The 15,087-nt window shown below is 38.7% G+C and overlaps 1 protein-coding gene across 1 annotated transcript; it reads left to right on the top strand.

Moving 5' to 3' along the window:
• The first annotated feature begins 52 nt into the window (after positions 1 to 52).
• On the top strand, positions 53 to 14,736 carry LOC121385379 (RING finger protein 32-like). Its single transcript, XM_041516044.1, has 9 exons — positions 53 to 139; positions 435 to 591; positions 2,441 to 2,521; positions 3,921 to 4,063; positions 5,350 to 5,382; positions 8,619 to 8,743; positions 9,386 to 9,494; positions 10,941 to 11,105; positions 14,043 to 14,736. Exons 1-9 carry the CDS (start codon positions 107 to 109, stop codon positions 14,604 to 14,606), a joined length of 1,410 nt encoding a protein of 469 aa, XP_041371978.1. The 5' UTR covers positions 53 to 106; the 3' UTR covers positions 14,607 to 14,736.
• The last annotated feature ends 351 nt before the right edge of the window (positions 14,737 to 15,087 follow it).

Raw genomic sequence — 15,087 nt, 5'->3', positions numbered from 1 at the left:
GAATATATGCCGTTTTTGCATTAGAAGCGGAGCAGATATAACATTCTCAATCGATGAGTTGTTTGTTTTCGGTTGTTTTTTTAAGTGTTTAAATTATTTTACATAAATGGCACGAAATTACACACGTAGGGGCACCAAGGTAGCATTGGTTACTTATAATGCATTGAGTTTCATTATTTACTTATAATAATAAAATATGGATGTTTTAACAACACAATTAATTTAGTAAATAAATTTGTTTACGACCTATTCCCGATGTGGAGATATATTCGTTGATTGGTTATTATGAATAAAGTATAACGATGTTTAAAAGACATTATTACTAATTCAATTTAGATACATCATGCATCTGCATTAAGGTGCAGAATGAAAATATATAACATACATGTATGTATTATAACACTAACGGTAACCATGGTAACACTATATTTCAGGATGTGGACAGCACTGCCATGATAGCTGTTGCCCTTCAGGATCATTGGACGAGAACACTGTCACTTGGTTTGCCTCGAAATCCAAGAAACGTTAGACTCGGCCCAGCGACACGGATGAAACTCAAGAAAGATGTAAAACCTGTTGTAGACACTGGACGTGGGTGAAAACATTACATGACAAAGTTTTAGTGAAACAGACTCACTTCCAGACTTTAATTCAGAAATTTGGGGTGCTGGGTAGTTAACAGGATGCACCACCCGTAGTAATTTTAGCTCTGTGGTGTTGCACTTGCTTGGGATGCAATGGGTCTTATGATTGATCACCATCAATAAACTTGTTTTCTGATCCCAACCTGTGCCCGACAACTGATATATCAAAGCCATGGTATGCACTGTCCTGTTTATATGAGAAAATGCATTTAAAATATCTTCCTGCTTTTTTGGTAAGAGCTCTCCCCCAACTTCTCTGTCTCTCATCTGACTCTCTCCTGTCTGTGTCTGTGTCTCTCTCTTTCCATCTCTCTCCCCGACTCTCCTGTCTCTGTCTCTCTATCTGACTTCCTGAGTCTCTCCTGTCTCTGTCTGTTTCTCTGTCCGTATTTATCTCTCTCCCTCTGACTCTGTCCTGACTCTTTCTCCCTGACACTCTCCATCTGTCAGGGTGGGATTTAGCTCAGTCAGTTGAGTGCTCGCTTGAGGTGCTTGCGTCACAGGATCGAACTACCTCAGTGGATCCATTCAACTGATTGGGTTTTGTCTCATTCCAACCAGTGCCACACAACTGGTCAAAGGCTGTGGTATGTGCTTTCCTGTCTGTGGGAAAGCAGTATTCTAGCTAGGATTTTGATGGGGCAGAGCACTAATGTAATTGTAGGTCATTTTTAATGCAAATTTTTTATTTTTGAGGCAAGTGCTGAATATGATCGAATTTTTTACATTCATAAATATCAAACATGTAGGAATATCTATGCTGCTTTTAATTTACAAAACGTTTTTGTAAGGAGGGGGACAATCAATTTCTAAACCCAAATTTATTATTCTTAAATTTGGATGTTTGATGAAACAGTACATTAATCGCCGTACGCAATATTATTGTACTAATGTACTAAATATAGACACTATTAAAAATATTATAAAGATGCAATCAATGTATCATTGGTAAGGACTACTGACATCAGTTAAAACTATATGTATCTTGGTCTGGGTATTTACAAAGGCAACAATTACTTTCAAAAATGTACTTTTTATCATGATGGTCTACTTTCAACTAGGTGTTGGCTAGGTGGTGTGTGGTTATGTGCATGACGGTGTGAGGATTACTTCGCATTCAAGCTTTGTAAGACTGCCTGTCCACTCGTCTGCAGGCATAGCAACTAACAATAGAAAAGAAAAAAACATATCACGTTACTGCTGTCGGCTTTCACAACTGTGGCCAAACAATGTATTGTCAAACGTTTTTTAGTTGGGAATTCAGACTCGTAACAACATTGTACACGCTTTGAGAGGAAAGCAAGATTTTGTGTTTTTCTTTGACAATGAATTCGGGCAGGACGGCGATAATCAGGGGCGGTGCAGTAACAAACACGGCAGGGCGGCACAAAACGGGGGCAGGGCGCAGCGCCCCTCTATTTATTGTTAGCTAGAACACTGGGAAAGTGTATATAAAAGATCCCTTACTGCATTAGGAAAAATGTAGTGAGTTTCCTCTGATGACTGTGTGTCAGAATTAACAACTGTTTGACATCCAATAGCTGATGATTAATTAATCAATGTGCTCTAGTAATATCATTAAACAAAACAAACTTTAACTCTCCATCTGTCTCTCTCCCTCTCTCACCTGTCTACATGTATATCTCTGTCTGTTTCTCTCTCTCTCTCTGCCCCTCCTAAACCCCCCAAGTTCTTTGTTCTCTGACTGAAAAAGAGAACCTTTTTACATTCAGGGTCATTTGGGTATATGAGTATATCTTTTGTAATGTATTAATTATTACATTTTGTTCAAACAGGTTCGAAACGAACTCCCAAACCACAACATGATAAAGAGGAAGAATATGTCCTCGATTCAGAACCTCCTCCACTAACATTGGGTATGTAAATGTATCATTATTTTGTATTTGTCACACATTGCAAAAGGAAGGAGACTGAGAATGCAGAAAGCCCCCTACACCTTTATCATCAGGACATCTATTTGGAATGACAAAAACCTTCACATTCAAAATTGTATCTACACAAAGCAGATCGAGGCAAAAAGATTTTAAAAAACTTTTCTCATCTACCACTGTCAGATATTTGACCATTTCTCAGGATGATATGTACTACCTTTCTGAGGTTACCACAAAATACATTTATATTTTCGTTATTATTACTATAAAATCGCTTTACAAACACACTACTACTTAGTTATGCATTCATGTCATTGTTCTCACTCTACTGATACTGTATGAATATCTAAATAATGCTGAACTCATTGAAACGTAAGTCATGTAGTTTTAGGTTTAGCTTAGTAAGACTTTCTTGAACGAGGTGGGATTTAGCTCAGTCGGTTGTGCACTCGCTTGAGGTGCTTGCGTTGCAGGACCTCTCTTTTTTTCTCTCTTTCCAACCAGTGCACCACAACTGGTCAAAGGCCATGGTATGTGCTTTCGTGTCTGTGAAAGTGCATAAAAAGATCTTTTGTTGCTAATGGAAAATGTAGCAGGTTTCCTCTGATGACTACGAGTCAGAAATACCAAATGTTTGCAAATCCAATAGCTGATGATTATTTAATCAATGTACAAACTTTAAAAGGACATACTCTAGTTTTTAAACACTAAGGCATATTTTTTACTATTAGAGACATTTATTATCACTGAAATCAAACTCTACTGGTATTTTATTGTTTAGAGTATCCATTTCCGTACAACCGAAGTGTTTCTGGTCATCCTGGTGTTTCTAATATCACAAAATGCATTTTTTCATATTTTTAAGAATGCATGTATGTTTGAAAAGTAATGATTATGGAGTCACATTTTTGTCTATTTTAAGGGTATTTCAACATCACATACTCTTGTTTCACTCTGTTGTATCCAAATTTGTTGCAGGTCTGTAAATTAACCAAACTTAGTGTCCATGTTTACAGATTGAAACTGGGCTCTAGGTGAAAAATATGCCTTAGTGTTTAAAAACTAGTGTCTGTCTATTTAACTTTCTTAAACCTCCAGGTAACCTGAACGAACATTCTCCATTTATTTTGATACCTGGTATATGAATTGTGTCGACAGAATGCACCAAATGACAATGCTGAAAACAGAAAAACCAGATGGTGCAGTGGTATTTGAGAGGTTAATGAAGCTGTCAGAAATTTCAGTATACAGTACACACACATACAGTTGGCCAAAATTAATATAAAAATACTTCTAGGTGCTAATAGAATTACGATAGAGCAGAACCTACAGTTTTGTTAATGTCTTCTTTTTTTCTACAAATTGTTTTTGTTATTTAATTCAGCTCAGAAGTTTGGACTTGTTGATGCTCCCCCGCAGTTGATGTCAGAGACAGAATGGCAGAATGCCAAGTTTCAGTCAAACCGACGGGAAGATTCTCAGCAGCCATGCGTTATCTGTAAAGAGCATTTCGGTTTCCAAGAACAGGTTGTACACAGCACGTACATGCATAGACGCACAGGCTCCCATTTTTGTAGGGGCAGGGCTGTGCCACTCTGCCACTCCCCAAATTTGCCAATTGCAAATTTTTAAAACAATTTGCAAATTGGCGAAACAGTTGCATGCAGTCATTGCTATTTTGTTGGAAAATTACTAGCTTTTTCAAAACGTTTTATGTTCAGTAGATAATTTGGCGAAATTGTCTGCTCACCCAGAGCTAGCCTTGACCAAATTAAATGGAAATGCACATATTAAATGAAAATACATGATACCTGCATAACAACATTTATTAATATAATTAGCATTACTATCAAACAACTATATAGGATTGCAGACTAATCAATACGCATTTTTACATGGCTGGGATCGATCTCCATCGGTGGGCCCATTGGGCTATTTCGCGTTCCAGCCAGTGCACCACGGCTGGTATATCAAAGGCCGTGGTATGTACTACCCTGTCTGTGGGATGGTGCATATAAAAGATCCCTTGCTGCTAATTGAAAAGAGTAGCCCATGAAGTGGCGACAGCGAGTTTCCTCTCAATATATGTGTGATCCTTAACCTAGGGGTCATGGTTGTAAACCTAGGATGGCAGGGGTCAAGGTTGTAAATCTAGGATGACAGGGGTCAAGGATGTAATCTAGAATGGCAGGAATCAAGGTTGTAAATCTAGGATGGCAGGGGTCATGGTTGTAAATTTAGGATGGCAGGGGTCATGGTTGTTAACCTAGGATGGCTAGGGTCAAGGTTATAATCTAGAATGGCAGGGGTCAAGGTTATAATCTAGAATGGCAGGGGTCAAGGTTGTAAATCTAGGATGGCAGGGGTCAAGGTTGTAAATCTAGGATGGCAGGGGTCAAGGATGTAATCTAGAATGGCAGGAATCAAGGTTGTAAATCTAGGATGGCAGGGGTCATGGTTGTAAATTTAGGATGGCAGGGGTCATGGTTGTTAACCTAGGATGGCTAGGGTCAAGGTTATAATCTAGAATGGCAGGGGCCAAGGTTGTAAATCTAGGATGGCAGGGGTCATGGTTGTAAACCTAGGATGGCAAGGGTCATGGTTGGACAGGGAGAAGGGTCGGGGTCATAAGAAATGTATTGCAAAATTTGTTTAAGCTACAAGATATAAAATTCAATCTTTGTCTTGAAAAACACTGAATTTACCCATCTTTGAAGGTGGCTATCACTTCCCATCATGTCATACACTGTGGTACAAGGAGATGACAGATAAACTACTTACTTGTACTAACAGTGATGTTTTCTTTTTTTCAGGTGCTTCTGTCTTGTACTCATGTTTTTCATAGGGTGAGTTGACATTTTAACTTGACATTCCTTGTAACTCTTGTACTCATGTCTTTCACAGCGTGAGTTTAGGTTTTATCTTCACTTCCCTTGCGACTCGTGTACCCATGTCTTTTATAGGGTGAGTTGACATTTTAACTTCACGTCCCATGCGACTTGTACTCATGTCTTTCATAGGGCGAGTTTATGTTTTAACTTTACGGCCCATGCGACTCTTGTAGTCATGTCTTTCATAGGGTGAGTTTATGTTTTAACTTCACGTCCCATGCGACTCTTGTAGTCATGTCTTTCATAGGGTGAGTTTATGTTTTAACTTCACGTCCCATGCGACTCTTGTAGTCATGTCTTTCATAGGGTGAGTTTATGTTTTAACTTCACTTCCCATGCGACTCTTGTACTCATGTCTTTCATAGGGTGAGTTTATGTTTTAACTTCACGTCCCATGCGACTCTTGTATTCATGTCTTTCATAGGGTGAGTTGACATTTTAACTTCACGTCCCATGCGACTCTTGTACTCATGTCTTTCATAGGGTGAGTTTATGTTTTAACTTCACGTCCCATGCGACTCTTGTATTTATGTCTTTCATAGGGCGAGTTGACATTTTAACTTCACGTCCCATGCGACTCTTGTACTCCTGTCTTTCATAGGGCGAGTTTATGTTTTAACTTCACATCCCATGCGACTCTTGTAGTCATGTCTTTTATAGGGTGAGTTTATGTTTTAATTTCACGTCCCATGCGACTCTTGTACTCATGTCTATCATAGGGTGAGTTTATGTTTTAACTTCACGTCCCATGCGACTCTTGTATTCATGTCTTTCATAGGGTGAGTTGACATTTTAACTTCACGTCCCATGCGACTCTTGTACTCATGTCTTTCATAGGGTGAGTTTATGTTTTAACTTCACGTCCCATGCGACTCTTGTATTTATGTCTTTCATAGGGCGAGTTGACATTTTAACTTCACGTCCCATGCGACTCTTGTACTCCTGTCTTTCATAGGGCGAGTTTATGTTTTAACTTCACATCCCATGCGACTCTTGTAGTCATGTCTTTTATAGGGTGAGTTTATGTTTTAATTTCACGTCCCATGCGACTCTTGTACTCATGTCTATCATAGGGTGAGTTTATGTTTTAACTTCACGTCCCATGCGACTCTTGTATTCATGTCTTTCATAGGGTGAGTTGACATTTTAACTTCACGTCCCATGCGACTCTTGTACTCATGTCTTTCATAGGGTGAGTTTATGTTTTAACTTCACGTCCCATGCGACTCTTGTATTCATGTCTTTCATAGGGTGAGTTGACATTTTAACTTCATGTCCCATGCGACTCTTGTACTCGTGTCTTTCATAGGGCGAGTTTATGTTTTAACTTCACGTCCCATGCGACTCTTGTACTCATGTCTTTCATAGGGCGAGTTTATGTTTTAACTTCACGTCCCATGCGACTCTTGTAGTCATGTCTTTCTTAGGGCGAGTTTATGTTTTAACTTCACGTCCCATGCGACTCTTGTAGTCATGTCTTTCATAAGGCGAGTTTATGTTTTAACTTCACGTCCCATGCGACTCTTGTAGTCATGTCTTTTATAGGGTGAGTTTATGTTTTAACTTCACGTCCCATGCGACTCTTGTATTCATGTCTTTCATAGGGTGAGTTGACATTTTAACTTCACGTCCCATGCGACTCTTGTATTCATGTCTTTCATAGGGTGAGTTGACATTTTAACTTCACGTCCCATGCGACTCTTGTATTCATATCATTCATTTCAACTTATTTTTCTGCTTATATCCAATTAAGGTTCAAGCATGCTGTCCTGGGCACACATCTTAGCTATCTGTCCAGGCCCCCATTCCACAAAGCGATCTTAACCCTAAGATCACCTCAAATGCATTGTGCAATTACAGTGATTTTAGCGCTAAGATTGCTTCGTGAAACGGGGTCCAGGACAGTGGGTTAGTTGTTAGTTGTTAGTTAGAGAGAAGAAGATCTAGTGGTCATACACCAACCCACTGAGTCATCAAAACTCGCTCTAGGTGTAAGCCGGTAACGGGCTGTGAACCCAGTACCTACCAGCCTTTAGTCTGATGACTTAACCACTACACCACTGTGGTTGGTAGTCATGTCTTTCACAGGGTTAGTCTACATTATAACCTCATGTCCGTACAGCTGTTTTAGAATTGATTAATGGGAGGTGGGTTTTTTTTGTATACCCACCACTCAAAAAATCATATTAATGGAAGTTTTCAAAACCAAGGACTGAATAAATACAAATAGTTATTGAAAATATAATGTTGAAATTAGATTTAGAACAATCAAAAGTATTCATACATAATCAAATCTAAAAGTTTATTTTCTATTCGTGCGAAAATAATGTAAAGGAAAATATTAGACTAATTAACCCAGCATTAATTTAACTATGCTTTGAACAACTGGGCCTAGTGGTAACCTGTACACATTGCTTATTTCTACACCTGAATGAACATTGCTTTCTGGTGATAACTGTTCAGTTTTGTTTTTGTGGTAACCTGTACACATTGCTTATTTCTACACCTGAATGAACATTGCTTTCTGGTGATAACTGTTCAGTTTTGTTTTTGTGGTAACCTGTACACATTGCTTATTTCTACACCTGAATGAACATTGCTTTCTGGTGATAACTGTTCAGTTTTGTTTTTGTGGTAACACACATTTTATTTCTACACCTGAATGAACATTGCTTTCTGGTGATAACTTTCAGTTTTGTTTTTGGGTAACCTGTACACATTGCTTATTTCTACACCTGAATGAACATTGCTTTCTGGTGATAACTGTTCAGTTTTGTTTTTGTGGTAACCTGTACACATTGCTTATTTCTTCACCTGAATGAACATTGCTTTCTGGTGATAACTGTTCAGTTTTGTTTTTGTGGTAACCTGTACACATTGCTTATTTCTACACCTGAATGAACATTGCTTTCTGGTGATAACTGTTCAGTTTTGTTTTTGTGGTAACCTGTACACATTGCTTATTTCTACACCTGAATGAACATTGCTTTCTGGTGATAACTGTTCAGTTTTGTTTTTGTGGTAACCTGTACACATTGCTTATTTCTACACCTGAATGAACATTGCTTTCTGGTGATAACTGTTCAGTTTTGTTTTTGTGGTAACCTGTACACATTGCTTATTTCTACACCTGATTGAACATTGCTTTCTGGTGATAACTGTTCAGTTTTGTTTTTGTGGGCACATTGCAGGCTTGTCTTCAAGCATTTGAGAGGTTTACCGGCCGCAAGACCTGCCCCATGTGTCGAAGAGAGCAATACCAAACTCGCGTTATACACGAGGGTGCCAAGGCTTACAAACAGATCTGTGCCACAAGGTAACTATAGTCAGTCACATCCTCATATAAATCTTTTAATTTTTTTTGTAAATAATTTCAGTTTGGTTTGATGTAAGAAGAAAAGTAAAAGCGTTTTGAAAATAACAAAATAAAAAGAGACTATTTTTGTGTGAAATTTAGAAAACAATCGGCTCAGAAATAAATAACTTGTAGTAAATTCCATAGAATGAAAAAAACGACCTATAACTACCTACAGGGGCTTACCCTTATACCAGCTGTGACTAAATGTGGGTTTTTTTTTGGTCAATAGTTTCAGTTTGACTTCATGTAGAAAGAAAAGTAAAACTGTTTTGAAAATAATAAAAAGAATTCTATTTTTATGTGCAATTTGTAAAACCGTTGGTCTGGATATAAATAAAACAGCAATAGTGAAATATGTAATATGCTCACAGTTTACAATTATTTTTTCTAGATTTTTTGTTTGTTTTAATCCTGCTTACATACATACTGGACTAGTAGAGACAGATTAACAAAATAATAATCAAATACTGTGATATCTTTGTCTAAATGATGGCATAGTTTGACTTTGCAGCCCCCTTATACCTCAGATTTTAGCAGACATCCAGTTTAAGAGTTGTTCGTACAAATGTGTTAAATTTGATCTCAATTTTACTTTTGAAGAATACAGTCAGCCTGGAGGGGTTATGTTGTACGTTGCTGGTACCAGAAATTGCGCGAGTCTAGACCTCCCCAGGATCCCAAACTTAGAAAGAAATTCTTTGAAGACAAGGTGAGTTATTTAATATGTGTTTCAGTTAACGTGTGCCTGTTAAATACGTATATGGCCCATCTACACAAGTGTTTAAAAAAACAAAAAAACGTATTAAGCATCTTTGAAAGAAGTGGAGCTTCATTACACAGCTAAGATTTAATGTTGGTTATTTTAACTCCACAACTGTACCAGGGTCAGATTCCATAATTACCCATGTTAACTTTATCTCAGCTTTAATTTCCCTGTGAGGTGCGAGACATAGCCCAGTGTTAATGCGCTTGCTTAATGCGCAGTTGGTTTGGGATCGATCCCTTTGGTGGGCCCGTTGGGCTATTTCTCGTTCCAGCCAGTGCACCCTTACTGGTATATCAAAGGCCGTGGTATGTGCTATCCTGTCTGTGGGATGGTACATATAAAAAATCCATTGCTGCATTAGGAAAAATGTAGCGAGTTTCCTCTGTCAGAATTACCAAATGTTTGATACATAAATCAATGTGCTCTAGTGGTGTCATTAAACAAAACTTTTTTAATGTCCCTGTGTAGACAGAAAGTTTTTGTTTAACCACACCACTAGAGCACATTGATTTATTAACCATCGGCTATTGGATGTCAAACACATGGTGATTTTGACTAGGTCATAGAAATGAAACCCACTACATATTTTCTAATGCAGCAAGAGATCTTTTATATGCACTTTCCCACAGACAGGATAGCACATACCATGGCATTTGATATACCAGTTGTGGTGCACTGGCTGGAATGAGAAATAGCCCCATGGGCCACTGATGGGGATCGATCCCAAACCGACCGCACATCAAATGAGAGCTTTACCACTGGGCTACGTCTCACCTCTGAGACCATAGGTTTCATGTCTGTTCCGTCCTGTTTGTCCCTCTAGCCCACATATTGTTTTCCACATGTTTGTTCACAATGCCTCAAAATATTGAGATGAAATTTTGTATACAGTTTTAGCATGTATTGCTACAGATCATTTTCATTTCAACTTATTTTCGTGTTTATATCCAATTAAGATTCAAGCACGCTGTCCTGGGCACACACACCTCAGCTATCTAGCTGTTCAGGGCCCCATTCCACGAAACGAACTTAGCCCTAAGATTACCGTAGGCGCATAGCTAGCCTATGCACTTAAGTTGATCTTAGTGCTAAGATCGCTTCATGGAACGGGGCCCTGGGCAGTGGGTTAGTTGTTAACTGTTAGTGGTTAGTGAGAGAGATCAAATTTGACTTTCATGGCTATTTGCCCATTTTTGACAGAGTTTTGACCCTTGAAGTTCAAAGATTCGAAAATTAGTTTTTTAACTTTTTTTTCCGCAATGCCTTAAGATATTGAGTTGAAATTTTGTATGTACGTGTAGCATTATTGTTAGTGGTTGGTGAGAGAGATCATAATATTATTTGACTTTCATGGTGATTTACTCTTTGTTTTGTCATTGTATTTTTGAGTTGAAGACGATCACGGACCGAATGGTGAGATCATGTGACTTCAACGTTAACGAGTTCCTGAGGGAGATGGACCAGAGCCTGGCTGCTAGCCGTGATGTTTTCCGGAACTTCGACGCCATGTTTAAGGAAATCAGCGATTCCGAGTGGGAGAAAATACAGCTAACGGTAGACACATATTTATTAGGTTACCTAAACTTCTGACTACTGCAGTCGAGGTATCTTGCCCGACATCATGCCAGTCGACATACTGTATGCTGTATACAATGCATTCCCCAATTCATATTTCCCGCCATTTTGCACACGGCACTCACTGGAAATAATAATTGAACACAGGAAATAGATTAATTCAGAGTATGTCAGCTTGAGTTTTTTGGTTTTAAAATGGAAAATACCTGGGAATTTTGAGTTCAAAAAGTGGTTTTCTGCAAGTATTTTTGCAAGACAACAATGACGGAATGTCGCAGTCATTTTGAGTAATCGATATCTGATTGTGACAGCTAATTTGATAATAAATTTGATTGTTTTACCAACATTGAAAATCAGGAAATATTAGGACATGAATTGTAGTTCGTTTTTAAAAAACATTCTGGTCAATAAAACACAGTTATGGGGAATAATGAACATAAATACTGGACATCTGGCCACATAAGTAAATGCAACTTTTTAGATTTTTTGCCTAATTTTAATCAACATTAACTGATCTAAAATATCATAAAAATTAGAGAAACTCGCAAAAATATACTTACCAATTCAAATATGAACTTTATTTTAGGTATTTATAAAACATTTAAGTGAATATATATGAGTAAAAGTTATACACTTGTACACACTCAACATGGTTTTTGTCAAAAATGAATCCAGTAGTCTAATCGAAGGCTAAAACTAAAGTGGCCACCAGTAGGGTTTAGGGGAGTGGAATTTACATATTGGATTCATGGACTTTGGGGCAGATGCCATGGCTGCCCTGCCTTTGTGACACTACAGGTTGTACTAGACCAAATAAAATCCCATAGGCGATCATGTTAACGTTTGAGCTTAAAAACACTATATGCAATATATCAACTAAACTATGACCTATAAATATCAGTACTACAACCCCTACCTCAAAGTATTAACTTTAGAAAATGGTACCTTTCATGGCTCATTTTCGGTATAACCAGATGTTTTTACAACACCCTTAGTTTCATACACAATTTGAGTACTTTTTTTTTACAGGTGGCCCATACATGTGCATGTTCCAAGCACAAGGCTACTCGACACAGTGGTACTAGATGAAATAAAATTGCATACATTTTTAGCCCAGATGAAACTAATTTTGTTTACAACCAACACACTCACATTTATAACCAATCACAGAACTTGTGGTGTTCACTTCTCTATCAAAGGTTTGGTGCACCTCGAACTTTGAACCAGCCGGAAATTATTTGGTTTAGTGCTACCTACAGAGTTGAGTAGACAGCTTGGTACATTGCCTTCATATGGCTGGCTACCCTGCCCTCATGACATAGTAATTTGTGTATTCAGTTGGCTACCCTGCCCTAATGACATTAGAGATTTGTGTATTCAGCTTGTTACCCTGCCCTCACAACATTAGAGATTTGTGTATTCAGCTGGCTACTCTGCCCTCATGACATTAGAGATTAGTGTATTCAGCTGGCTACCCTGCCCTCATGACATTAGAGATTAGTGTATTCAGCTGGCTACCCTGCCCTCATGACATTAGATGTTTGTGTAGACAGCTGGCTGCCCTGCCCTCATGACATTAGAGATTTGTGTATTCAGCTGGCTACCCTGCCCTCATGACATCAGATATTTGTGTATTCAGTTAGCTGCCCTGCCCTCATGAAATTAGAGATTTGTGTAGACAGCTGGCTGCCCTGCCCTCATGACATTAGATATTTGTGTAGACAGCTGGCTGCCCTGCCCTCATGACATTAGAGATTTATGTATTACGCTGGCTGCCCTGCCCTCATGACATTAGAGATTTATGTATTCAATTGGCTGCCCTGCCCTCATGACATTAGATATTTGTGTAGACAGCTGGCTTTCTTGCCTTCGTGACATTAGATGTAAGTTGACAGCTGCCCTCAAAACACTACAATTTGGGCAGAAATCTGTGTACCATTCCTTCATAATGCACAGATTTGGGCTGACAAATGGATATCCTGCCTTCATCAGATTACAATTGAGGCAAAAATCTAGGTTGCCTATGCCACGAATCTACAGATCGATTGGGGTAAAAATCTGGGTTGCATATGCCATGAATCTACAGATTTGGGTAGAAAGCTGAGTACCCTGCCATAATAAATAAGACTACAATTTGAGCAAAAATGTGGGTACCATTCGCTCATGACACTGCCCTCACAGCTCCACAGATTTGGGTAAACCCTGCCCTCGCAGCTCCACAGATTTGGGTAAACTCTGCCCTCGCAGCTCCACAGATTTGGGTAAACCCTGCCCTGCCCTCGCAGCTCCACAGATTTGGTTTATAGTTGAATTTCTAATTTGTTAAGTGTTAAATAGTTTTATCCCGCAATCACTGTATTCATTGTCAAGATATGATGATTAGATAAATCTCACGGGTCACGTGACATAAGCCCAACTCAACTTGAGTATTTCAGACTAGATTTTCAATAAACATACTCTTTAAATCATTTGTTTTAGTACAATAAATGCAAATAAATTTTAGTTTTGCTATAAAAACACAAAACTTGTATATTTGTTTATGAATTGGAGTTTAGAAACGCTTTTTGAATGTGACAAAATGTAGCTAGCATCTTACAAAGAATGACGTCATGTATCGTGTATGACGTCATGCGGCAAAAGCCTTGCTAGGTTAACGATACTCGATTTGCGTACACAAAAATGGAATAAATCATGATTTTCCGACTATTCCTGTAGGATTGCAGGATAAAAGAAATAACTGGTTAGTCTTAAGATATCAGCTTTATCCTGCTCAGAGCCTCACTGCATTCACCATTCTAACCTTCACAGGATAAAGCCGATATCTTGAGACAGTAACCAGTTATTCCCTATTTACATACATGTTCTTGATTTGGATGCAATTTCACATTTGTAACAATGTCCCAATTGTTTTTACAGGCCGTCGAACGGGGTCATCAGGAGTGTCCAATATGTCTGACCTTGCTGGTTAGCGAGGAACAGGAGTCGGGACTAGGAGCTGGCAACACTTGCTCACCTCCTACAACCAAACCAAAACAGAAACACTCGCCAGGGCTTTCTGCTAGAGACAAGCCAACTGAATTTGTTGCTAAAAAAGGTGGACCTGTTGTCAAGGGTGATGGATCTGTTGCCAAGGACATTGGATCTGTTGCTAAGGATGTTGGATCTGCTGCCAAGGATGTTGGATCTGCTGCCAAGGATGTTGGATCTGTTGCCAAGGATGTTGGATCTGTTGCCAAGGATGTTGGATCTGCTGCCAAGGATGTTGGATCTGCTGCCAAGGATGTTGGATCTGTTGCCAAGGATGTTGGATCTGTTGCTAAGGAAGTCTCGGCTAAAGCCAGACATACTGTTCTGTTGTCTTGTTCTCATGTCTTCCACGAAACCTGTCTCTTGATGCTGGAGGACCTGGCATTGGGCGAAATCAGAAACACGTGTCCAATCTGTAGAGCGGCTTACCAGAAGAAAACCATTACCTTCTGATTGACGGAGTCAGCCATCACTAAAGTCCGAACCAAAATGTTATCACTACGATAAATTGCTCTCCTACTTTTATTTATCGTTAGATTTTACCCACATTTTGTCCAGACAGAAATCTTGGGAAAACCATTGCAATGACACAGATTCCACATACTAGATGATAACCATGTCAGCTATATCGACTTCGATGAGATCGCATAGGGCAAAAAGCATGTAATTTTGTGCCAGCTGCCATTTTGACTTTTTATGCAATAATCTCCAAGAGGGGTGAAAGGATATGACTTAATCTAACAACGTCATAACATGTTATGATATAAAAGCAAATGTGATGACGACATATTAATATTTTTTTTAGTAGTATTTGTTTGTTAAAAGATACCACTAGAGATAATTGATTTTATATTAATTATGTCACATACTTTGGAGGCTTAAATTTCACCCCCTTGAAGAGTATTCCATAAAAAAGCAAAATGGCAGACAGCAG

The sequence above is a fragment of the Gigantopelta aegis genome, chromosome 11 (assembly GCF_016097555.1).
Source record: "Gigantopelta aegis isolate Gae_Host chromosome 11, Gae_host_genome, whole genome shotgun sequence".
Lineage (NCBI taxonomy): Eukaryota > Metazoa > Mollusca > Gastropoda > Neomphalida > Peltospiridae > Gigantopelta > Gigantopelta aegis.
This window is presented reverse-complemented; position numbering and strand designations above follow the sequence as displayed.

Excerpts from the sequence above, each read along its gene's own strand:
- LOC121385379 (XM_041516044.1), top strand. The coding sequence starts at position 107 with ATGGCACGAAATTACACACGTAGGGGCACCAAG. Across the intron at positions 5,383-8,618 it reads GTACTCATGTTTTTCATAGG|GCTTGTCTTCAAGCATTTGA; the intron begins GTGAGTTGACAT and ends GGCACATTGCAG. Across the intron at positions 9,495-10,940 it reads AGAAATTCTTTGAAGACAAG|TTGAAGACGATCACGGACCG; the intron begins GTGAGTTATTTA and ends TGTATTTTTGAG.